This window comes from Crotalus tigris, unplaced genomic scaffold (assembly GCF_016545835.1).
Source record: "Crotalus tigris isolate CLP2741 ecotype Arizona unplaced genomic scaffold, ASM1654583v1 scf7180000017549.6302385, whole genome shotgun sequence".
Classification (NCBI taxonomy): Eukaryota; Metazoa; Chordata; class Lepidosauria; order Squamata; family Viperidae; genus Crotalus; species Crotalus tigris.
In genome coordinates this window covers 3,253,661-3,280,649 of record NW_024096467.1, presented here as the reverse complement: position 1 = coordinate 3,280,649, position 26,989 = coordinate 3,253,661, and the positions used below count along the sequence as shown (strand labels likewise).

At 38.4% G+C, this 26,989-nt stretch overlaps 1 protein-coding gene across 6 annotated transcripts in view; it reads left to right on the top strand.

The window, feature by feature from the left end:
- Nucleotides 1-26,989, top strand: part of TNIK (TRAF2 and NCK interacting kinase) — a 304,949-nt gene that overhangs the window by 265,026 nt on the left and 12,934 nt on the right. For 5 of the 6 annotated variants that reach the window (XM_039338043.1, XM_039338033.1, XM_039338062.1 and 2 more), the window contains 6 exons: nt 3,861-4,045; nt 7,238-7,367; nt 16,808-16,972; nt 21,403-21,517; nt 22,639-22,809; nt 24,720-24,863. In XM_039338043.1, coding sequence (XP_039193977.1) covers nt 3,861-4,045; nt 7,238-7,367; nt 16,808-16,972; nt 21,403-21,517; nt 22,639-22,809; nt 24,720-24,863 — 910 coding nt within the window. The remainder of the gene's footprint in view (nt 1-3,860; nt 4,046-7,237; nt 7,368-16,807; nt 16,973-21,402; nt 21,518-22,638; nt 22,810-24,719; nt 24,864-26,989) is intronic. The other variant, XM_039338070.1, reaches the window with a different exon arrangement.

The window sequence follows — 26,989 nt, the reverse complement described above, 5'->3', positions numbered from 1 at the left end:
CCAGACAGAAGTGACATGTAGCTCGTCATGTGTTTTGGGTATGTGTGTTCCTTATAGACCCTTCAACCTTTTTTAAAAAAATCAATAAATGCTATTTTCCACCATTTTGAATCAGAAAGGGCTATATCTTTTATAGGCAAAACATCACGTAAAAACCAAAGCAAGTCTCCAAACTTGACTTCCCTAAAATTCAGGAAACAAAGATCCATGCTAGTCATGTACCCTATCTAGACTGAATCATCAATTGTTCCAGTTGCAGAGTGTAGGTTATTTGCTTTTGACCTTGCTGGATCTAATCTTCACAATTCCTTTTTCTGCACATTCCCAAACTGTACATCCCTCCAAGTTAGGATATCTAAATTGAAGGAAGAGAAGATAACTAATCAAAGGTCAGGAAGTATGTTCATAAATCCCAGATTCAAGCTGATTTAGGAAAATATGGCAGAATCTTCACTAAACTCCTATTACATCAAAGATGAGTGGTTAGTTTTTGTCCATGCAGGTTAATAAGTACCTTCCCAGAAATATCCTCTGCTTCAATTCTGAAAATATAGAAACTCACAACTCTTCCAACCATGTAAAGCTGCTCTGAGACATGTTACATTGAACACCAGTCTATCTGTAATACACTGAGGATTAAAATTGTTGTTTTCATGTGTGATTGGAAGCCTAGAAATCTAAGAAATCAACATTTAGGCTCAGTTGGAGGTCCCTTTCTTTTGCCTGAATGATTTGTGAGCAGTAATTATATGAAACGCTACCTTTGATATCCAAAGTATAACAGGTTTGCAGATGAGAATATATAAGCCAATTTTTTTTTTACTATTTAATTCTCTAGTTGGATAATAGCGAGCGGGCTAATTTAAAAGTAATACGATGTATTGCTGTAGGTAATTGGAAACAATCCAGTCAGAATGAATGAGTCATTCATTACTGGACTTTGAAAGGTATATTAAAAAAATATTCCTGCTGCCCAAACTTAATTGGGCTTGTTTTCATTTGGAGATGGGGGGAAGGAGTTGATCTAAGCAATTAAAACCAAGGGATTGATTTGTTAGTAATGAAAATATTGGCTTAGATTATAAATTAATTATGATATTTGTTGATAATGGAAGCCATGGTGACAGTATTATTTAGTTGTGTAAAAAGGAACACAGTGGGGTGGTGATCATTATTCTATGATCATTAATATTGACTTGAAGGTGATGATGCTTACTCTTGTTCATTATTTGATTGGCCATGCCTTTCCAATGTAGTTCAAGGCAGCTTCCATAAGATTTGCTCCCCCTCCCCCCTTCAATTTTTAGATTTTAAAATTTTGTGGGGGAGAGTATTCACAACTCCTAATTGTTTTGTAATAATGAATATTATCTTATTTGTTTGTCATAACTAACAAAACTATATGACTTTCAAAAATAATTATCTGTAATACACAGCATTGGGTTTCTTGTTGCTTCAAGTTACCAAAACCTGGATGAATGGATTGTTAAGATTAGTTACATAATTATGATTTGGTCAGGTCACTTTGTTAGTTGCTAAAGTAACAAGTGCGCCTTTATAAATGTGATATTTGGATATGAGTCTCAAGATACAGAAGGTCACCATTTTTAAAAATTATAATAATAAAAGTCTCAATTTTAAAAAATGAAGTAGAGCAATTGCCAGTTCAACATGTGTCTCTAATGTCAGATCTTCTAGAAACTTCTGTAAAATTCTCCACTGTCGACCTTTTCTTGAACAACTATTTTTTATACCTCAGTCTCCATTTGTAAAATATCAGATTAACTAAAAATGCTGAGAATTCCTTGTGGATTGGATTCACAATATTTTTGCACTGAGATAATAAATCAGTAATCATCAGTAGTCCAATCCTCACACTAATGAATAAAATTGCTGTGCTTTTAAAGCAGAACAAATAATCTTACATAGCAATGCTATGCTAATACGTTGTAACTTTAGGATAATCTTTGTTTTAATAAGCTATTTTAGTGAATTAGGGTAGAATCAATTTGAAATTATCTTGGTATAGTTTTCTGTTTCATGTTATGTGTTGTTATGTGTTGAGTTTGATAGTTTTGCGAAGTTTGAATTTTTAGCTTCATGAAGTAAAATCTCAATTGGATATTATTTATATTTTGAAACTTCTGGTTTTGTAATGTCTTAAAGTTTGCAAAATGATTTGCTATAATATGGAATGAATTTGATTAACTTTACATTTATAATTTCTGCAGTATTTCAAAACAATAGTCATTATAGTTTAGGCAATTAAAATCAGGTATTTGATTGATTGAAAAATTCTCCCACTAATTGAGTGTTCTATTTATATATCAACCTGCCCATAGAGTTCAATATACTTGAGATAGATTTTGTCCATAAAGTTTTTACAAAATGGCTAGAAAGGTTCACAATTTGACCTGGAATAGTATTAGCCTTGATGAATAGAAGGAAGATGACACTTTGCTCTTTGTGTTCCTTGCACAATCGCTTTAGATGTGATATAGTTTATAGATATACCTGGAATTAAGGAGAAACTTCCAAACAGTGAGAACAATTAACCAGTGGACTAGCTTGCCTTCAGAAGTTATGAATGCTTCAGACAGTGGACAGCTACTTTTCCAAAATGGTATAGGTCTCCAGCTTGAGCAGGGGGTTAGACTAGAAGACCTCCAAGATCCCTTCCAGCTCAAATTTGAATTTGAATTTAGTGAAGCAAGTTGACTGCAGAAGTATCAAAGAGAACTCCACTGAGACTGGCTTGTTAGTTTTTTTTAAAATTCTGTTTCTCCTATCAGGATGTAAAAAGACCATTTGTTTGTCTTTTTAAGAGATCATTCCAAGACATTTTAAGAAAAAATTAATTGTATGGTGCAGGAAAAAGTGAATATAGCCAGAGGAACAAACAAACCAGCAGTGTAGAAACTTGAAATTTGTTCAATGAGTTTCTTTTTCCCTAATCTTTTATTTGTGGCCAAATATGCTAATAGCTTCCTTATTCTTAATATAAGTGAGAGGTTGTAAGATAGTTGATTGCAATTGTTTTGATTATCTTGTGCTTGCTTAGTGCAATCTCTTCTAACGTATTTAACTAAATCTATTGTGCTTTTTATTTTTGCCCTACTGTTTTGCTTTTGATTGGCTATGAAAGCATGTAAGACAGGGGTGTCAAACTCAATTTCACTGAGGGCCACATCAGCATTGCGGTTGCCCTGGGGGGTGCAGTTGGGGGGGCAGAGTAGGTGTGGCCTACTGGGTGGGCATGGATGGAGTGGGTGTGGCCTACTGCGTGGGCGTGGCCAGTTCTATATCATTCGCATCAAGAGTGCCTATGGGAGCCTGGGCAGGAGTGGGACAGATCTGAGGATCTCTGGCAGAAGGGGGTGGGACCGGGGCAAGTGCCAAGGCATGGTCCACCGGGGCAAGTGCCAAGATGGCCACCACAAAATTGTACATTGGCTTCTGGCTGGTCTGGGCCAGGGCCAAGGCAGCGGGGGCCAGTCCCTCACTGTTTCCAGGATGGCTTCGCGGGCCACATGAAACCACTTCGCGGGCCACATCCGGCCCCCGGGCCTTGTGTTTGACATGTCTGATGTAAGATTACGATAAATATTTTTGTACAGTTCTTACTTTTTATCTCAAAGCAACACTATTAAGATGTAAATGGGGAACCTTAAATGTCAGCAGGTTTGCTATTAGATTTTTCAATGAGTATAAAGCCAGGGTTTTGTACAACAAAATCTACACATTCCATAATGTGTAGCCTTCTATCAGATGGCTATTGCATTTGCTAATCCCCATCCCATCCCTTCCGTAGTTCAGGTGAAAATAAATGTTTGTTTCTGGGTTTTTCCCTTCTCGTACAGGATCTGACTGCTTTAGCAAAAGAACTGCGGGAGCTGCGGATTGAAGAAACCAACCGGCCTTTAAAAAAAGTTACCGATTATTCCTCTTCCAGTGAAGAGTCTGAAAGCAGCGAAGAGGAGGAAGAAGATGTAGAAAGCGAAGCACAAGATGGCACTGTGCCTGTCAGCGACATCCCAAGGCTTATGTAAGGCATTCTTTCTTGGTGAAGATAAATCCACAAATATACTTTATTTGGACCTGCTGGTTGGAATATTATTCTGTAGCTGAAAAACCATCCCCATAAGGCATACAAAAGATTTCCCACCAAATTAGGCCAGGAACTTTAATAATAATAATAATAATAATAATAATAATAATAATAATAATAATAATAATAATAATAATAATAATAAAAAGTTGGAAGGGACCTTGGAAGTCATCTAGTCCAACCCCCTGCTCAAGCAGAAACCCCACACCATTTCAGACAAATGGCTGTCCAGTTTTTTCTTAAAAACTTCCAATGTTGGAGCATTCACCGCTTCTGGAGGCAGGTTGTTCCATTGGTTAATTGTTCTAACTGTCAGGAAGTTTCTCCTTAGTTCTAAGTTGCTTCTCTCCTTGATCAGTTTCCATCCGTTGCTCCTCATCCTGCCTTCAGGCGCTTTGGAAAATAGCTTCACTCCCTCTTCTTTGTGGCAGCCCCTGAGTCTGCTCTCTCTTTCTGCCCAAACAAAAGTGAACAAATGCACAACAGCAATGGTGAAGGGACCCAGCAAGTAAATAACAGACACTTTTATTAGATTATTCGGTAAGGAATCAGATGATGGCAGTAGGACATAGGTGAGCAAAATGGGGCCCTAGAGCCACATACCAGCCCCCTTTTTTTGTGGTTTCTGGAACCACTTCTAAAGGGGGGGCTGGTTTTCAATCATTTTGAAGTAAGAGATATAAGAACATGTGTTGTAAGCTATAAAGATATTTCTCTGAATCAATCAATCAATCAATACCCCAAATTCCTCTCCCTTAAAAACAATGGGAATGTCCATAGATATATCCCAACTCTGTTTGCTTTACATCATTGCCCCACTCCCTATTGCAGCCCTCCTGCTTCCAAAATGCATTAAGTGCAAGCATCAGCCACCAAAATTATTCATCCCTGTAATACCATTATATGGGCCATGGGCTATATCTGGCCTTTGGTTGTCCCTATCTAGCCCACAATGGCCGAGGGGAGGGGAGCGGGACTGCAGTGGTGGCAGCAACAATGGCAGCAGCCCTTAACTGTCCCATTTTCTCATGTGGCCACTTGGGAAAATGAATTGCCCACACCTGCTCCAATGATAAGAATTTCATTGAGCAAGTTAGCTGAATAAGAGTTCTTGCCCATGAAGACTTAGCTGTCCAAGCCCTACTGTCCACCTTGAAGTGGTGTTCCTATTACAGTGATGGCGAACCTTTTAGAGACCGAGTACCCAAACTGCAACCCAAAACCCACTTATGCATCGTCGGGTGTCGGGTGGGTGTGGCCCATTGGGTGGGTGTGGCCCAGTGGGTGGGTGTGGCTGTGGTAACAGCAGACTGGGTGGGACTAAAAAGTTCAGTCAATTCCAATTTTGCAAGATCTTTTTTTTTCCCGCGAGAAGTTGAAATTGACTGATTGAACTTTTTTTTTTTTTTTGTACATGGCGGCGGAGGCCTAAAGCGAAAAGGTTTTATAAAACCCAGCTGAAGACCTAGGACTGGGGCGACAGCGCATGTGCCCACAGAGAGGACTCTGAGTGCCACCTCTGGCACCCGTGCCATAGGTTCCCCACCACTGTCCTATTACAATATTTATGAAATAGCAAATTTGGCCTCCATAAAGTGTATCCTTTATGTAGCAAGAGTCAATCCTGTCTGTCTATGGAATGTAGTTCTCTAATACATTTTTTTTTCTCATTCACATACTGAAGAATGGATGGGAATGTCTCTTTTGACAATCCCAGCATTTAAAAGAAAAAACCCTCTCTGAGGTCTTCTATATTTCAGATATAGAGATTGTTACTTTATTTGGCAGGCACCACCTTTAATATTTGAACATGTCATTGCCATTTGCATCAACACACACTTCAGCGATTCCTTGAAATTCTGAACGCTGACCAAATTCAACAGTCTATCCGGTTCATGATCAGAGCATAGTTTAATTTATCTTTCTATAAATGTTATCTAGGTCAATATCTGCCTTCAGGCAGAAATGTGCAGCTGTTGCTTATTTTCATTAGTCAACCAAAAGCATATGGCTAAAGTTTAGGCAGTTAGTTTATTTGTATTTTGCTTAATGTAGTGAAAAATATTCTGTATTGCAATTTTACATTGGAGAGTTGTCAGAAATAAAAGTGCCTCATTGGGACGTATGCACTTGACAATAATGCTAGCCAAGGGAATAACTTTGAAAATAGTCTATTTGTGGCAAGAACTGCCTGCCTGAAATATAGTTATAACATTAAATTACTTATCCCTAATCCCATTCATCTACCTTCTGCTCAATGCAAGAGGAATCTCATACTATGGATTATAATGGTATGGTGAATACTTGAAAATGTTACAATACTGGGGATCAAAATAGGCAAGATGATGGCCTATTGGGTACTTCATCACTGGACGGTTTTAAGAAGAGATTGGACAGCCATTTGTCTGAAATGGTGTAGGGTCTTTCTGCTTGAGCAGGGGGTTGGACTAGAAGACCTCCAATGTCCCTTCCAACTCTGTTATTCTGGTACTGTAATCAAAACCCCATTCCTTTATATATGAGCATGATAGTCATGCAGGTGCGGCTTTGATTGTGATGCAATAACCAGCCACCAGATTGATTCCCTGCTTCCCTGTATATGCTGATCCTGGGTAGCCAGGTAATTCCTGAAGAAGTCTTCAGCATCAGCTTGATGGGAGTATGTTATGCTCTGATGTATAGAGTAAAAGATGGATAACATGGGATACAAGTTTCCCATATAAAGATTCATTATACAATTCTCGTTTCTTTCTTCTTGAAGTTAGTTCAGAAAATACATTTCATGGAGTAGTCAGAATTGTATATTATTAGAATATGATAGGAAGAAGCACAGGATGAACCAAAAATGTAATATCAAGCTTGGTGTTCCTCTTTCAAACCAAGAACACAAGTTTGCCATTTGGGATCCGAACCTACTCCTTTGCAATTGCTTCTTCAGCCAATAAATGTCAAGAATGAGAGAGACCAACATATTGGAAACTTGAGAAAGAATCCTTTAGCTTCTGGTCCTGATTTTCATATATCTTGCCAATTACGAATCTTTTAAGGGTTTTTTTTTTCTATAGTTGTCATGAGAAACCAACAGCTTCTTTCTCCTTTCTTCTTGCTTTGAAAACTTCTATTTTTCAGACCAACGGGAATGCCAGCCAACAACGAGTCCTACAATCTAGGAATGGTATCAAGTCATGGTGGTCTGGAGCCCCCACACCCTGATAAATTTAGCAGTATTTCAAGAGAAGGGACTTTAATGATAAGGGAGGTAAGTGGGTGGCAACTATTTTTCTGTGCAGTGTCTTTGAGAGATAATGTCTTTGTAGGCTATGAATAATAATTACACTGTGTATTCTGAGCACAGAGTGATTGATTAAACTGTGCTGGTTTGCAACTGATTAATATAATTATAACATCTAAACAAAAGATGTGTCTTAACTATAAACAACACCGAACATTGTAGGACACAGCAAGGTTGTTTTCAGATCTTCATCTTCTTTCAGGCTGACTTTAAAGCATGCAACTTGCACAAAATTGATATTGTAAAAGTGAAACAGAAGCTTGGTTCACATACTATATGGAAGAGACTCTCAGTTACTAATTTAGATTAATTATATTTCTTTTTTATATTTTTTATTAATTTTTTTACAAACATAAGTCACTCAATAATTGGTAAACAGTGTGTTGTCTGGGTTACATTTGTAAAAACGCTCCTTAACAATTGATTTCTGTAGTCTATATTCCATATATTAATTTTAGTTTATTTCCTTTTTCCCCGAAACATCCTTTTTTACAAACATTGAGTTAATACAATTCTTATTGTTTTAATAAATGACAATTTAGTATATATTTTTTCCAATATTCCTAAAAAATAATCATCATATTAGTACATTTCTTTTCTTTTCAGTCATTTGGATTCCCTTATCATTAATCCTGTTACAATCCTTATTTTAGTTTATTTCTCCCACCAAATTCTAAATATTCTTACTGGTAAAGGTTTTCTCAGCGATTAGTTACATTTACATTGACAGACTTAATTCTATTTTTTCCATATAAGCCATCTCACATTTTTACGTTTCTTAAGTAATGGATAAAAGAGTAAAAAGAAAGGGGAAAAAAAGAAGAATGAAAAAGAAATAAAAAATAAAAAGGAAGAGAAGAAAGCAGGAGTAACGGAACATAAGAAATAACATAGTACTTCGAATATATATCCCTCCTGGATTAATAGTATTCATTTTCTCAAATTTCTTATTCTTTTTAATTATAGTTAAGAATATATTTAATCTTTAGACATTCTATTCAATAGGTCTAGTCATCTAATCCCTTAACTCTGATTCAAAGCATTTTATTTATATATAAATATATATAGGTCTTTGGTTATTCGGGTTTTCTCCCACGTAAAATTGGAAGTGTCTTTGCTCCTAGAAGCACGAAGCTGAAAACACCAGCCTGAAGATGACGAATGAGACTTCGTCGAAACGTCGCCAAGACACTTTCAATTTGACGCGGGAGAAAACCTGAATAACCAAAGACCTACATACAAACACCCGCGAAAACCTCAGAAAACAAATATATATTAGCGAAGAGATCCAGCAAAGAATCATTCCCAGAGAGAAATCATCCAGATGCCCCAAACTCTATGGTCTCCCCAAGATACACAAATAAGGAACCCCACTCAGACCTATAGTCAGCTCCATAGGCTCACCTCTACAAAACCTAGCCAAATTTCTTGCCAAACAACTACAGCCCTATGCAGAATCCATCACCTCACACGTAAAAAACTCATTCCAGTTTATAGAGATCATAAAGAAACAAAACTTACAGCCCAGCGACCTACTAGTGAGCTTCGATGTCATATCCCTCTTCACCCAAGTGCCTATCAAAGAAGCCTTGACAGCTATTCAAAACAAATATAACCCCCCCAAACACATCTTAGATCTGACCAACCACTGCCTATCCAACACATACTTCATCTATAATGGACAAAAATACAAACAAACAGAAGGAGCACCCATGGGATCACCCCTCTCACCTGTCATTGCCAACCTCTACATGGAACACTTTGAAACCCAAGCTCTAGAAAAATCGGATCACAAACCCAAACTCTGGCTCAGATACGTAGACGACACCTTCATAATCTGGCCACATGGGAAAGAAAAACTGGACAACTTCCTCACACACCTCAACAGCCTACACCCCAAAATACAGTTCACCATGGAAACAGAAGCTAACAACCAACTTCCCTTCCTGGATGTCTTAGTCTACAAGAAATCCAATGGCTCCCTAGGACACACCATCTACCAGAAGAAAACACACACAAACCGCTATCTGCACGCTCTCTCACACCACCACCCAGCACAGATCAACTCTGTAGCCAAGACACTCATCTCCAGAACAAAACGCTTAGCTGACGAACAACACCTAAAACCCGAACTACACACTCTCACCAATGTACTAACATCCAATGGATTCCATAGAAATAAGATTACAAACCTAATCCAAAAAGAAACCCCCACTAAAATCCAAGACAAAGAACAAGAAAACGGCAAAGCCATCCTCCCATACATAAAAGGCACCACAGACAGAATCAGTAAGATCCTCCATAAACACAACATCAAAACAGCATTCTGCACAAACAGAAAAATATCCACCATCCTTAGAAACCCCAAAGATAAAATTGAATTAGAAAATCAAGGAGTATACGAAATCCCATGTACCACTTGTCCCACCACATACATCGGACAAACCAACAGAAGAATAAGTGCACGCATTAAAGAACATAAGAACTCAGTCAAAAAAGAGGAACCAACATCTTCCCTGGTCCAACACCTTAAAGCCACAGGACATGAAATTGACTTTAAAAATACCAGAACCATTGCCAAAAGTGAACATTTTAATAACAGAATAATCAGAGAAGCCATCGAGATAGAAAAACGCCCACACAGCATGAACAAGCGAGATGATACCTCCCGCCTACCAGCCATTTGGAAACCCGCCCTTATTGACAAACGACTCCCTAACACAAAAAATGATACCAGACCCACACTCACAAAAACCACACAGGATGTCACCACCACACATCCACGCAAAAAACAAACCCAAAGCCACACCGATGACGAGGCACGACCACAAACCAGAAGCCAGACCACAGCTGCATCATTAGCCACTTTAAACCCCTCCAATCCATACATGAAGCAAACTGACACCCTCCATGAAGAGGAGGCACGACCACGAACGCGAAGCCAAAAAATAGCAAGGCAGCCCAAAATCTTAAACCCCTCTGCAACTCAGACTAACCTGAGCACAACCAAACAGAACACTCCCCCAGCCAATCAGAGCACAGCCAAGCCCCTAACCATTCAGAACACACCTCCACCCAATCAGAACACAGCCAAGCTCCCACCCAATCAGTTCATACCCCCACTGGCAGTTAAAAGGAAGAAACAGCTAAGACCACACATTGCTGCTCAAAGCACGAAGCTGAAAACACCAGCCTGAAGATGACGAATGGGACTTCGTCGAAACGTCGCCAAGACACTTCCAATTTTACGCGGGAGAAAACCCGAACAACCAAAGACCTACATACATACATACATACATACATACATACATACATACACTTTTCTTGAATTTAATCACATTTAATAAGTATATAATACATTTCATCCCTCTTAGAGTGGTGTGTTTCAAATTTTTTCTATTTCTTTAACCATATTCAAATACATGTTTCTTTTTTAAGTATTCTCTCTGATATGTCCCATCATCTATTTTCTCGGTTTCCATCTTAATCTTTTTTCTTTGCCCAGAATCTTTCTTAATCAATGTACTTTGCTGGATCAAAAGGTTTTCCCATATGATCGTAGGTGTTACTGTAGATGTAGAAAGTAAATCAATGTCTCTGTCATGAGCATTTGCCCTCTTCTTTTTATTAGAAGTCCTAATTCTAATAGATTAATTATATTTCTTATCACACCAATTGTTATATCTTGGTCTATATTCAGAGAAGAAAAGGAAAGAAAAATCACTGATAAAAAATACACTTGTATTGTTTTTTGTAACATAATAGGGACAAGACAGTTGCACTAATGTAATAAAGGAGGCCTTCAGTAAAAGTTATTGAGGCAAAGCTAGAACCCTTTGTGGTGTGCCATAATTAATATCCTGTCATTGATAGATGAACTTTTGCTTATATCTGGTAGATCACGATGATAAGAAACTGCACCAAACATTATCCCAAAGGTACTTTTCTACAACTGAATTTTCTTGGGGGTTTTTTTCCCTTGAAAATATTTCTCTTCTCCTTATCTTCTTTGATGAGAAATGAAACATTTTCAAGCACTTTTGGGACAACCATGAGCTGGATGATTGAGAATCTCCATAGATCAGGGGCCCCCAACCCCCAGTCCATGGACCAGTACTAGGCCACGGCTTGCTAGCAACCGGTCCACACAAAGAAGCAAAGCCCCATCTGCAGGCAGCACACAAAACCTCTCTCCATGGAACTGGTCCCTGGTGCCCAAAAAACTGGGGACCTCTGCTATAAACATTTGCACCAAACATCATTTGCTTAGGCTGCTTCCTGATAAAATGTTCCTTACTGGAGAAATAATACTGCTTTCCTCTCTTTGTATGAAAATAGTAGGTTTGCTTGATGATATTGTCAAGACAAAAGGTCAGATTGTAGGAGGCAAGTGAAGGCAGGATAATTTAGCTAGGGGCATGAGCCAGCCCATATTCTGTCTTTTTTTGTCTCATAAGGACACACTTTGATTCAGATCCACTCTCTTTTATCCCATTCTGTCTTTCATTCATGAGTTAGTGCCATTCCCTCCCTCTTTTCTCTTCCTTCGAAACATTATCTGTATATCATGAAAACAATCTTGGGAGAAAGGTCATCTATCTTTTTTTTTTTCTTAAACCATATTGCTGTACAAGTGGAAGAAGACGACTCGTCGTCTGAACTCCTATCTTAAGAAAAAAGGACACCATCCAAATAATAAGGGAGAGATCAGTGTATCATTCACAAGTATACCTGACATCTTACATGAGGTTCACTAGCATTGTCCAGTAATCATCTGTGATGTTAAATGAACAACTTCCCTTTGTGAGGAAACAGTAGTGTTGCTTATTGTTGAAGCCAGCTATAGTTTCTTTTTAGAAGCAAGCATGGGATGGAGGAGGTGTTCACAGCTAATTTTATTTCTGGTACAGTGAGAGCATTTGCTTTTTCTAGCCATATTCTTGTCTTTCCATTGTGGTGACGAGCTAGAACGATCTCAGGGTATTTCTCTGTATAGAGTACACGTCCCATGTAATTGTCAAGCTAGTTGCTGGCTCCTTTCCCTACTTCTGCCATCCCTCAAAGAGGTAATAGAAGGCACATGCTCCAGGGCTCACAGGTTATGTCTAAACATCTGTTTTGGCCCTGTGACCTGGAACTGCAGCAAACAGACGTGGAACAGAGCATCTATAATGGGACGGAAAAAATATAGGTGGCAAAATTGACACCTAAACAGTAGTTGAGGCATCTTAAGTTTTCAGTCTCGTTTTTCTGACTGGGCCAATAATCACCTTCTAAGTCTTAAACAGTCCTTCCCCAATGCAGTTTAGTAATAGAGCTTAACTGTTTTAGAAAATGTTAAGTTCTAGTATTTTCCTCCTCTGGATTTTGTTGGCATCACCCCAGGTTTTAAGACTGTAAAACAATATCTATGAAAGCCTTCAACTTTTCACATCCTTTTCCCTCTTTAAAATATGATTCTTATGCAAACTAAACCTAAGATAATGACATAATCCAGATGGTAGCGGAGAGGTTCTCCTAACTGTTGCCATAAAATGTGGGCTGTACCAAAGTAGTACAACAGGAAGGATAAAGTAGTGAGCTGGCGTCTTTCCTTCTTTCTCTCCTTCTTTCCTCTCTTTCTTTCTCTTTCTCTCTCTCTTCTCTTTTTTTTTTTTTTTGCATTTGGCAAAAATCATGTGCAAAATTGCATTTGTGCTTTCTTTGTATAGTCCTTGTTTCTCTCTCTCTCTCTTTCTCTCTCTCTCTCTCCCTCTCTTTTTCTTTCTCTCCCTTTCTCTCTCTCTCCCTTTCCTAAATAAATCATTGTCCTCTGATTAAATTGAGAGTTTTAAGAATTGTGGCAGATGCCGTTTATTCAGCCTGGGGTAATCTCTTTCAGGTACATTACCCTGTTCTACAGCCCTCCCTTAATAAGTGACACATTAGACACAAACAGCAGGTTGCTGCAGCTGTAACATACTGCTGACAATTTCTGCCAGACTTGTAATATAGCTAAAATGGCATCAACTGGTTTTCTTTTCCTTTTTTTTTTCTTTTTCATTGCCAGCAGAGACTGGAAGAAAGAGCAGACTTTTTTCTTTTGCTGGATTAGATTGCATTTCTCCAAGCACAGATGGAAGTGGAGGAAGGGAAGGGATGCTGCAATGGAGGCACCTAAACTTCATCAAAAATAATACACAACTAAGCTTCTGTGCCTGCTGGGACAAAAATAATCTTACTAATCTGTGCAGGGAAAACCCAAAACTGCTCCTGCACCTCAACCTAAAGTAGCCACTGTGAAAAAGAATCAGCTTGGGGAAAATGGCCAGCGGTTTTGGTGAATTCCAGATTATAGATTCCAGAGGGCTTGGGCTACCTACACCTTCTGCTGTTGGTGGCCATGTGAAAAACTAGTGACTGTTTGTGTGTTTATGTGTGCATGTTTTTTAACACAAGTATTAGTACAGAGATAACACAATATGATGCCCCAGAGCTGGACATAACTCTGAATGCCTTGGTTACACATATACACATAGCAAGGTTGCCAACTGGAATGAAGAGGACTGAAAGGAGAAGTTATTAAATCAATGGGAAGCAATCCCAGTTAATGTAGGTCAAGTGTGCATTTGATTAGGAACTGATCTGATGAGGTTAAAATACAGTGATATTTGTTGTCCAGGGCCCGCCTTCTTTTTAGGGTGGACCTGAGTGAGTGAATAAAGGTAGGCCAAGACCATTACAAGCCAAAACCATGTAATTCTTTGACTGTGGTTAAAATAAAATGCTACTTTGTATAGGGTTTTTTTGTAATTACCATGCCATTTTTAAGGTAGTAGGCAAAATGCCAATAACTGCCCTATGTGGCTATAGATATATAAATGATGCCACAAAAAAGCTGCCAGATGTGGAACTATCACGTCAACAATGGAGAATCCTGAATAGGATTTGCACCTCTGCCAGGATTCTCTATATAAATGGAGCATGGTATCCTCCCCTCAGTGTGATTGTGGGGTCTGACGTCAAACTCTAAGATTACATTGTGATTGACTATTAGCTGAGGGCCTATATTGGTCCAATATCTGATTTTTTTAAAATGTAAACGATGCTGCGCTTCAATGGTTAGATGGCCTAGGCCAGGGGTCTTCAAACTTGGCCCTTTTATGACTTGTGGACTTCATGTTGGCTGAGGAATTCTGGGAGTTGAAGTCCACAAGTCATAAAAGGGCCACCTTTGAAGACCCCTGGCCTAGACAACGGTATTTGAACATAGATCTTTTCAATATTTATATTTTATTGTGTTTTATTAATCTAGGTGAAAAGTTAATATGTATATTGCTAGTTCATATATGATATACAATAAATAAATAAATAAATAAATAACTGCCCTATGCCAGCATCTAAATCCAAATTGCTGGTTTGGATGCAGTGATCCTGCCAGAATAGAGCATATTTTCCCCAAACAACCTTATCAGCTACCAGAGTCCATCCCACTGGGGTCCCACATAAGCTTTTTTCTCTTTACGTGCTAATCTTGGTAGCTAAATCAGAATTAATTCAAACAGTTCTCTGTTTGAGAAAATGGTGCCTTTTGTTAACGTGCTCAAAAGCCTGGTTTCATATCATGCATTGGGCTGATCCCTAGTTTCTCTGTTAAAACACAGTCTAATAGGTCTTAAGTACAAGCACAGACCTCTGGACATCAGGAGAGGAGAGAGGATCCAAGCCCAGTTCAGTACAGCTCATTTAATAGTTCTGCAGAACTCTGGTTCTGAAATTTATTAAACCAGAATATTTATTTCCAAACCAATCCACTAAGTACAGTACATGTAAGAAAAGGTTTTATCAGTCATTTACTCATTGGATCTGGGCATGGGTGAAACTGTATAGCAGAAGGGATATAAAATTCGAGACAACATCCCAGCCCAGATCTGCATGAGTATTGCACTAACTTAGAGCTTCCCACCTGCTTCTGAGCAACTAGAAGGAACCAAAGATAACTTATCAGACAGCAGATGTCAGCTTAGTTTTTTTCCTACCTTTCTATTGGGTTTGTATGTGTGTGTGTATATCTGTGTGTGTGTGATTGGATTTATGCCACACATAAAGCCAGGAGTGATCATTTTTTTGGATTAGTATGATCACCAGACTGTGCAAAGAAAGCATTTTGATCCATTTTTAGGGAGGAAATTGGGAGATTTTGAACCCCCCCCCCACCACCTCGCTACCAGTCCCGGGAAGAGATTGAATCATGGATTGATGATGCCCATGTTGACATGCAGAAAGGGAAAATGCAGTTATTTAGTGAAAATAGAGACATGCATTTCCTCCTAAGGTCCCTTTAAAGTAGTTTTTTCCAGTTGGCTCAGTTTCTGGGGTTGTCTTAAATTCTCATAATCTGGTCATCACAGGCCAAACAGGCTGAGTTATTATGGATTTTAAGACTAGTTTCCTCGGGAGGACAGCTAATTGGAGAAAGAGTCTCTAAAGGAAATTTTAATATTACATATCTGGGAATGCAGCAGGTATTGGATATTACTGTATTTCTCATGGGATAGTTGGTCTGTGCTGTTAAGCATTGTCAGAGCTGAACATTGCCACACAAAGATAAGGAATGAGGATAAAACAATTATGTCAGGCACATTTTATTATGCTTTTTAATAAAATCAACACATTCTATTCCATATTCCATAATACATAATTATATTATAGAAGATGGCAAGCACATTAGGATGAAATTACATTCAGACCCACATTTTTTCCCTTTATCCCACCAGTTTATTCCTAAAATTATATCTGAGCCAGTAAAGACATCCAGTGAATTTGCAATGAGGGCAAGGATCACGTTAGGCTACATTTCCCATAACCATGCTATCAGGGCCCAGTCCTACTGGTACAAGAATCCTGGGATCCTTAAGCTGTTCTGTTTGTCCTAATCATTTCTTTGATAGCTCTATATCCTACTGTCAATACCTCTACTCTGGTTGTCAGTTGCCAAGCAACCTGTAGGCATTTACACATTGACGGTTCCCAGATACCTGCTTTAAACATGAGAACCATGTTGATTCCACTGCCCTTATAATATCTCTTCTGCATCTTGCCACGTACTCGGTAGCATTTCCCATTGGTGTAAATTTCTAGCATTTCTAGATTCACTGTTTTTTAATCACCTTTCTTCTGACATAGAAGCATGCTGCCCCCAACTCGGTGGCCAGTAAATTCATTTTGTGTTGCATGCCCTCTTAATGTCACCGCTGTCAATAGTTGCCTCTTGCTGCATGTTGTACATCAAGAAGCTGGGCAACCCAGGGTCTTGTTTCTGTGCTTGCTTAAGAGTGTGGGTTGATGCGGCAACCTTGGGTTTGTGTTTTTGTTTCCTTCTGCAATTCCTCCTCCTCTTCTTTTCCATATAACTTGTGTCTCTGCAGACTTCTGGTGACCACAAGCGCTCAGGCCACCCAGCCAGCAATGGCTTTGCTGGCCATGTCAACCTTCCCGATCTAGTGCAACACAGCCATTCACCTGCGGGCACGCCGACTGAGGGTTTGGGGCGAGTCTCCACTCATGGGCAGGAGATGGAGCCTGTGGCTGAAGTAGGTAGCAGAGGCCCTTTGGGTTTTAGACACTTGTCTCTTTCCCTTTGTTTTGCTTTGTAGCATTCTGTTTTATAGAAGCACTCTTGAGTGGGGAAGCTTTCCTGTTCTTTTCTTAATTGCATTCTATATTAGGATGACAAGCAGAATCTCTGCAGTACTTCCTCTCTTGTTACAAAGGGATGAGAAAGAAGCGAGAATGCTCCCAAGATATAAACGTTCCATATGTTGGTAGCTATAAAACCCCAAATGAAACAGGAAGTATATTATAGAAAAGACGATCATTACTACTTTTGCTCAAGCCTTCTCATTACTGATTGTGCTACTATGGCACTCAGCAGCATTTTGGAGAAATTCCAAATCTGCAAGATCCTCAACAATCATTGCTGCATGTTAGAAATACTGATGTGCAGTGCCTTATAGTTACACAACACAGAACTGCAGTTCTTGCAACATTTATAGCCATTACAGTCGTGAAGCAGAGTTTTCAGAAAATAGGGACAGAGTTTCATTGACCAGTCTCATTTTTTTCACAAAACCCCAGATTTTAATTTTTTTGATTGATTGATTTCTAAATAAGATTTGTGCAGCTGCCCATTTTATGTAACGTAATCCTGGGTGGCTCACAAAAAAAAATAAAACAATAGAAAGCATAAAAGCCAACAAAAACCTCCCAGACAGGGGTCCCCATCCCCCGGCCACGGCCCATTACTAGGTCTTGAGCTGTTCCCAACTGGGCCGTGGAAAACATGCAAGTGTGGCAGGTGAGCACACATGTGCGTGCTCATCCCCACTTGCACTAGCAGCGGGCCACTTGCACTGAACCATCCCCTCCCCATCGACCAGTCCGCAAAGCTGGAAAGATTGGGAAACTCTTTCCCAGAGCGTTCAAGCACAACATATTCCCAAATGAAATGTAGAGCTTCCATAGGCTCCAAACTCACTACTCCAAAGCTTGCGGGAAAAACCAAAACAGCTTTTTGGAAGGTCAGGAGGAGAGTAGCCTGACAGATCTCATGGCAAAGTGTGTTCCAAATTGTAGGGCAGTTGCTAAGAAGGCACACTGTCTAGGTGTCACTAAGCAGTAACATTTAAGGGAAGGGACCTGGAGTGCGCCCATTCTACAGACCTAGTGGAATGGAAGGTGCCTTAGAGGAGAAGTGGGCCACAAATAACCTAGTGGGCCACAAATAACCTAGGCTTTAAAGGTAATAACCAGCACCTTCAATTGCACCTGGAAAGAAATGGGAAGCTAGTGTTGTTCACAAAGCAGTGGTAGAACATGGGCAGATCATAAGGGCCTCAAAATTACATTTGAACAAGCTGTAATTTCTAGAAGATCATCAAGGGCAGCTTGTGTAAAGTATGTTGCAATAACCAAACCAGGATGTGACTAGGGAATAAGTTTCCTGAGTGCAACAAATGCAGAATAAGTAACCAAATAAAGAGAAATTGCATATTTCTATGTAGTTTATACAATTGTAGAACTGACATTAAGTTGTGATGGGATCAAATTTTGAAACCACCTACAGTTAACTGTTAGTAATATCTAGGTGTTGGGATAAAACATTTGGTTAAATGCTTATTCCCTTTTGCTTAATCGATTTCTTACTCTGCCAAGAGGTAATGATGCCTTTTTCTGGAAATTTAGATGGTAGCCTCCAAATTCAGCCTGACTGCATTTTAACAGGCTCTGCTATGATTTGCGTTATACTTTGAAGCAGCAGGCTAATAGTTAGTTACCCAGTGTAACAGCCCTCTGTTTACAGATAGACCTGGACCTTTGACCCCATTTTGGACTAGAATTTCCATTGCTAGACAAGATCATTGCTAAGTAAATTGCACCTGATTTTCCTATTTTTGCCATGGTTGTTAAGCAAATCATTAGGCAAATTTCAATTCGAATGCTGCAAATCCCATGACTCTGGAACGCTGCAACCATTGTAAATACTTTGCAAATACCTGGATTTTGATCACATGACTCTGGGGAAGCTGCGACTGTCATAAGTAAAAAAAAAATTCTGTGCCATTGTAAATTCTAAACAAATGGTTTTTAAGTCGGGGACTACCCATATGGCTTTTATCCTGGATTGCAGGCACGGTGCTGGGCTGCAGTGGTTTTTTGAAATACATTCCAAGAAAAGGAATCAAATAGCCCTGATGAAAGGTATTCCTCTCCCTCCCCCCTTGCTGCTGCTTATTATTATTATGGCTCCTAATAGAGGTCATAAATATAATAGGCCCTGGATAAACAGTACACAGAAAAAAAAGACCCCAAGAGCTTAGCCCCTGCATATGCTTTGCAGCTATCGAAAAGAATGTAGCAGTGAGATTGTAGAGAGGCTGGATAAAAAAAAAAAAAATAGAAGGGAGAATAAGCTAACAGCCAAGGAAGGACAGCAAGGAAGTCCATTTATAGCTAAGCTCATAAATGGCAGTTTAGCTCGGATGCCAAAAAACTTGGGAAGAAAGGGATTTCAGATCACTCAAAGAGACTCCACCTTCGTGAAGTCACTGTATCCATGTGGGTTGGAAATTCCTTTGGCAGTTTCCCCAAGACTATCGTTTAAAGCAGTGTTTCTCAACCTTGACAATTTTAAGGCATGTGGACTTCAACTCCCAGAATTCCACAGCCAGCAATGCTGGCTGTGGAATTCTGGGAGTTGAAGTCCACATGCCTTAAAATTGTCAAGGTTGAGAAACACTGGTTTAAAGACACTTTACTGAAGTCTGTGCAGTTCTTGCCTCCTTGATCTTGCCCAGTTCCCAGATTTGGTATTTTCCTTCACAAGGAAATCTTACCTATGAACCATGGTGGTGCAGTGGTTAGAAGGCAGTACTGCAAACTACCTCTGCCAGCTGCCTGCAGTTCGGCAGTTCGATCCTGACTGGCTCAAGGTTGACTCAGCCTTCCATCCTTCCGAGGTTGGTAAAATGAGGACCCAGAAAATTATCCAAATACTTAGAATTCTTTTTCCTTGATTTCCTACATACAGATCCTCACCCCTCCCAAAAAAATGAATAAATACAGGTATTCCTCAACTTACAACCACAATTAGGACTGGAAAATTTGTCATTGAGTGGCCTGGTTGTTAACCGAGGCATCATATGACCGCACTCAGTTTTACTGCCTTTTTTGCTGCAGTCATTAAATGAGACATTACATGATTTGCGATCTTCCCTGCTGGCTTCCCTATTGATGTGGCTTGATCATAAGTCACGTTTTTCAGTGTCGTCATAGCTTCAAACCATCATTAAAAAAATTATTGTACGTCTGTACAATCTGTACCCTTTTTTTTTTTAAAGTAACCTCAGTTTCACACATTTGTTTTAGGCAACTTAATATTGGAAAACAAAGAAATTAAACCCAACAGAATTCATACCTTCTTGGGAGTCACTTAGGATGGTTCACTTGTTTTCTGGGACTTGGGAAAGGAAGAGAATTAGGTGATGTATTAATTAGGAAAAAGTTTTAAAATGTCATTATGGACACTGGTACAGAAAGAGGGCAGAATACTGTCCCATTCATCTTTTAGGAAATTTGCAGCTGTCTGTCTGTATAACTAAACATTCCACTGTATCACCAAGTAGCCTGTAGGTGCGATTAGAAGGTATGTTTCAGAATTTTTGAACCCTCTGGTTTTGATGTTGCTTTTGCATAAAAATGTAGGGATCGACTGGATCATCAATGCTAGCTGGAAATATTTGGGTTATGTAAATTGTGCTAGCTTAGTATAATGCCAGCTTGGTGTAGTAATTAAGGCACTAGGCTAGAAACCAGGAGACTGTGAGTTCTAGTCCTGCCTTAGATATGAAGCCAACTGGGTGACCTTTGGCCAGTCACTCTTTCTCAGCCCTAGGAAAAAGGCAATGGCAAACCAATTCTGATAAATCTTGCCAAGAAAATGCAAGGTCTTGTCCAGGCAGTTCTCGGGAATCAATACCAACTCAAAGATACACAGAAACATACAATGCTAGACCAGTTCCTTATCTAAACTGGTTTTGCAAAATTGTACCTGCCCTGGGTTTTGAATGAAGCTCTTCCAGGTTCCATATACAAGAGTTCACACATACATAGCAGTTGTGGCTTTTTCATCACTTGATGAAATGCAACTGAATATATCAGATGGCTCTGTTGGAAAGGATTATTTTGCATCTCAAAAGAGACAGTCTCAGTGATGCTTATTTGATAATGAAGCTTTGGTGTAGAAAAAAATGCTAGCTCTCTCTGCTATATGAGCCAAAAAGAGTCATTTACACCTATAATCACCACTAGATGCTGCAGGAGTGAATTAATAAGCCAATAAAACCAATAAGCAACCAAGATCTGCTCATCTGTGCATAGACATCATTGTTACACAGGGATACTATGGATGATTTGGGTGATGATGACAACCTCATGAATCATTTCTATGTTCTTCCCTTTATAGTATGGCATGGGGAGTAGTACAAAAGCTTCTTTCGCCCCATTTGTGGACACCAGAGTGTATCAGACCTCTCCGACTGATGAAGATGAAGATGATGATGAAGAATCCACTGCTACAGGTGAATTTATTTAGCATATGGCATGAAATACATGGATAGCAATAGGAAGGACATATAGAAAGAACACCTAGTGTAACAGTAACAGAGTTAGAAGGGACTTTGGAGGTCATCTAGTCCAACACCTTGCTCTCACAGGACACCTATGCTATTTCTGATAAATGGCTGTCCAGTCTCTTCTTAAAAGCCTCCAGTGATGGGGCACTCACAACCTCCAAAGGCAATTTGTTCCACTGGTTAACTGTTCTCACTGTTAGGAATGTTCTCCTTAGTTCTAGGTTGCTTCTCTCCTTGGTTAGTTTCTATCCCTTGTTTCTTGTCCTGCCTACATATAAATTTGGTAAATAAATTGGCTCCCTCTTCCTTGTGGCAGCCTTTCAAATATCACTTTGAATCTCAACCAAATTTCAACCAAAAACCAACTTATGAGATCCAGAAGACACATCTTCTTGGTAGCTGCAACTTCTCTGTGGAATAATGTACCCCTTGGTGTCCATATAGCTCCAACCCTGTTAGGCTTCTATAAAACCATAAAAACTGGTTCTTTCAATAGACCTTGGAGTAGAGTGGTATCAGATCCCTAATGGTAATTGATGGGAAATATGCTTGTGTTGGGCTGATCCTCCTAGATGTCTGTAATATATTATTCTGCTGATTCTATTTTTTGTTATTTTTTGTTATTATTCTTACTTGATGACTTAATCTTCTTGCATAAACTGCCTGGAGTCACTTCGTGATTAAAGCTTCATATAAATTTATAAAATAATTTGCTTCATAAAATAAGCAAACCAGATGCCCTTTGTCTTTTACCTATTTCAGTCTGGGCCAGTGTTGAAACAAAGGTTTAAGCTGCATCTTCCCCTTATTCTTAATGTTCAAGAAGGCTTATGGGGGCATATTTGGTGAGGCTTGGCCTTTGGTTTGTAGGATACCAGCTTTCCATTTTTAAGTTAGAGAGAATTTATTAAAATGTAAATAGTTGGGACGAGAGGTCCAGGTACCATATTGGATGCTATGTTGCATTCCTAGATCATTACACAATCGTACAATTAAAATTTGATGAAATCCCTCAGTCACATATTTAACAAAGCTACTACTGTGCTTGTTTTTTTCCCCTTTTTCAGCATTATTTACCAGTGAGCTGCTGAGGCAAGAACAGGCCAAACTTAATGAAGCAAGAAAAATTTCTGTAGTAAATGTGAACCCCACCAACATCCGTCCTCATAGTGACACCCCAGAGATCCGAAAGTACAAGAAACGCTTCAATTCAGAAATCCTGTGTGCTGCTTTATGGGGTATACATTTTATTGTTCATGTAAATAGTTGAAACAAAGTCTGCATGATTAAAAGAGGGTGAGAAGAAGAAAAAATACTTATGTTCAGAAGATAATAGAATTTAGCCCAGTGTTTCTATTGCAGTTCTGGGACTGGATACGTGGAAATGGACATGCAAATGTTAAGACGTTAAGTCAGCCATGACCATCTGTGTCCATCAAGTCTAAGCAGAAGCTGTTTTTATGGTTTTACTGGTATTGCAGTTGGAATACTTTGCGGATCATGTATTTAATATAATTTATATTAAAGTAGAATTTCCTAAAATTGGCAAGAGCTGCAATAATTACAATTACAATGAAAATAGTTTAATACAGCAGTCTGTTCAAAATTCTAGCCTCTTTCTACAGCAATGACTATAACTATATGCCCCATAGAGATTTTAATGTGGAAATAGTAGTCATCAGGTTAAGAAGAAAATATTAGAAAGAAAAGAGGATGAGGGGGCCTTGGTGCTCTCTGAGCTTGGTTGTTTTCTTGCAGACATTTCATTACCCTAACTGCACTGACGATGTTATCTAGTTTTGGTAATGAAATGTCTGCAAGAAAAAAAAACAAGCTCAGAGAGCACCATGGACTGCTCATTTCAAGGCTGATATTCTCTATCAGAAAAGAGCATGGCAGCTTGAAGTAGTAAAATCAGTATAAGAGTATGCAGTTAGGTGTAAGACAAATTCAGATATTCTCTCCCTGAAATAGCTGAGTTGTCTTTGGTTAGCAGTTACATGAAGGTGGTTTCTAAACCAGCTTCTTGCTTAGCCTGCTATCAAGTTAGTCAGTCACTGAAGATCCCCATCTAGGGTAACAAATGTGCCTATGCTATATAGCAAGTTCGGTTAGCTCTTCTTATCCTCAAATGGAAGATCTCTATATACATGCATTTTTTTTCTGACATCTTTTGCATATAACAGGAGAACCTAAGAAGTTCCATTCTACCCATGTTCTGCCTCACATATATACTTTTACCACACAGTTCATATGACAGCGCTTTTGTTTGACTTCTTTTGCTTATAATTTTGCTTCCTTCTCAGCTACATAATGTGTAGCATCCCGTACATTTCATCTTCCATGATTTTTATGGGAAAATCAGAAATCGCTTCTTTCAATAACATCATTAGAATTCAGATTCTTCTGTGCTTTTCAAATAAAACTCAGGTCCATTCAGGAAGTGCATCTAGAAGGTGAAAATAGTAGATTTCAAGCATAGAAAAATCCATGAATGATGAATAAAATTATGAATTAAATTAAATTGTGTTTGAGTAATTACTAGAGTGGCTAAGCCTATGGCCAGATATCTAGAGATCATTTAGCCATTGAACAATGGCATCAAAACTGAGTTAAAGGCACACATATAATCAATGAATCTCTTGGAAAGGATTCCCAACTCAGGGCAGAGAAGGTACAGGTCTTATCTTTCAGATATGCTTATATGACTTTCTTTTATTCTTGATCATAGGCCAAATTGAATGAAATAAAGGAGGATTGGAGGACCAAAGCTTTCCTAATTTCTCTCCCTAAGCAAATGAAGTATATAGCCAATAGTGAGGCCCTTGGTTCAAATGAATAAGATGGTTAAAAGATATTTCTGATTATACTATTTTTTTAATACCAATCATATAAAACTCCGGATTGCAAAAACTATCTTGAAGAGAGACTCTTCCCACATTTTGCCTCATGGGGCAATGAATAGTTCCATATATGGTCATGGACTTTATATAAACAATAAAAATGTTTCCTAAATATTACTTTTATAAAAATAATTGATTCACTAGTTAACTGCAGTGTTGCAGTTGTACTTTAACGCTCTTATTTTGTCATTGTTGATGCACAGTGACCCCAATTTTTGTTTCATCTCCTTCTTTCCCTTATGTAGGTGTAAACTTGCTGGTAGGAACTGAGAATGGGCTTATGCTGTTGGATCGGAGTGGACAAGGAAAAGTATACAATCTGATCAATCGGAGACGGTTCCAACAAATGGATGTGTTAGAAGGCCTCAACGTCCTTGTAACTATCTCAGGTATAATCGCAAAATCACATCATGCTTCCATTATCCTCCTGGTGTCTTCCAAACTTGTAATTCCATCTGTAGTGAAAGCCAAGATATATTTTGCAAGTTTTCATAAAGATGTCAGTAAGATTGGGATTGGATCATTCTGTGTTAGCAATGACTAACATAAGTTTAGGCTCAAATTGCCCTTTCATTCAAACAAGAACAGGAGACCAGTTTCACTAGTACTACCCTGTGTATCCTTCAATCTGCTCCATACCCAGAAGATGTATAGGAAAATCAAGCCATTGTCAGATGGAAGCAGTAGATGTACAGTGTCCCATAAACTACAGAAACAAACAAATATAGTATTTTTTTATTTCATTAAGAAGAAAACAGGCAAAGTATATTCACATGACATGCTAAATCATTGCAAATGGCTCACATGAATGCATGAACTGCCTTATTTATGTTCAAAAGTAGTATATGCTGACACAGAGATCTGTGAAATCCTTTGATCAGTTCAGAGGGACCTGCTCAGATTGGTTTGCTGATTTAGTTTGGTCAGAACACCTTCTAATGGTAACCTTGATTCTTTAAGGTTTCAGTCTAGTGGATAGTTTGGTTTCAGTACATGCCAGATTGGATTGTCTCTTTTCTGAGCTCTCTCCAGAGTCCTGAAAGATTCTGAATCCAATAGATCTTTTTCTTCAGTTGTTTTGCCAGATTTTCATCTTTCTGACATGTCTAAGTGGGATCTTAGAGCATGCCTAGACTAAAGGAGATCCTAGACTACTAATCCATTTGAGCTGTGTGTACTTCACTGAAAATTCTCTTTGTTCCCTCTCTTGCTAACTTTACATACTCATAAAGTTGATGATATATTCATAATCACGAAGCAATATATAATCATCTTTAATTTTTGTCCACTAAACCAGTAATAAACAAATGGTGCTGTCAGGATCCTGGCTATTGGCCATGCTAGCTGGATCAGAAGAGTGACGATTTTTATATATAATTTGTATTAAGAATTCTGATTACAATATAAAAATGAATACAAGCTAAACTTAGATAAAGAGAGGAGGAAAAAATGAAAGATGCAGGAACAAAGAAAAAGAAATAAAAGGAAAAGAAAGGATATAGTAAAAAAAGAAAATAAATATATAAAGAAATGACTTTCAATTTTCATCACAAGCGTAAACAAATTTAGTAACTCTTAACTCTCATAAGGTTACTAATAAATATGTCCATCCCCCATCCCATTCCTTATCTATAAGCAAATTCATAAAACATCAGTTTTTCAACTCTGGTGTCAGCAAAAAAATCGTAAAAGTTAACAGAAAATGTCTTATTTTAACTTTGATAAAATAAACCAACTTTATATTCCCTCCTTTTGCTTCTAACAGTCTTAATCCTTAATCCAATCAAATACCATAGAAAGATTTTATTTCTCTTCAATTCTTTATTCATTTGCACATATTTCTTCAATGCTTTATCAAGTCTCCTTTGTAAATGCAATAAGGAAACATTTTCTAAGTCATTCTCTTAGCTTCTCACTTGTATTTCCCTTTTATTTTTTAAAACATCAGCCAATGTCTTTTATATATCCAGTAACGCATCCTTTTCCAAATCATTCTCTTGACCCATCATGCATAGTTTCACCTTCTCTGTCTAGTCAGATAAAATTTGTTCCACATCTGTCTTCCTTAATCTCATCAACTTTTCTTGGATCTACACAAGCAGATTTCATTAGGTTCCGTTTTTCAAAGATCTCCTTTAATATTTCTGAATAAATGAGTGTGTGTGTGTGTATAGATAGATAGGTATAGGTATAGATATAGATACAGATATGAATTCCGTAAGTCCCAATATTAACTGACATCAAGAACAGGGTTGTATTTTTTTCCTTCTGCTTAGAATCTTTAGTTCCCTCTAGTGTCCAAATTCTAAAATTTTAAAGTAAATTATCTTTGTTATGGCTTACAATAACTAGGACAGCCGAAATAAATCTGTTTCCTAAGAGAAGCTATTTATTTTTTATAATTAATTCCAAAATCTTACAGTGAAAGTCCGTTTTCCAAATGTATCTTGACCAGTTAATCCATTTTATAACTTTCTTAGATTAATGTTATATCTAACTTTTTCTGTTTATTTCA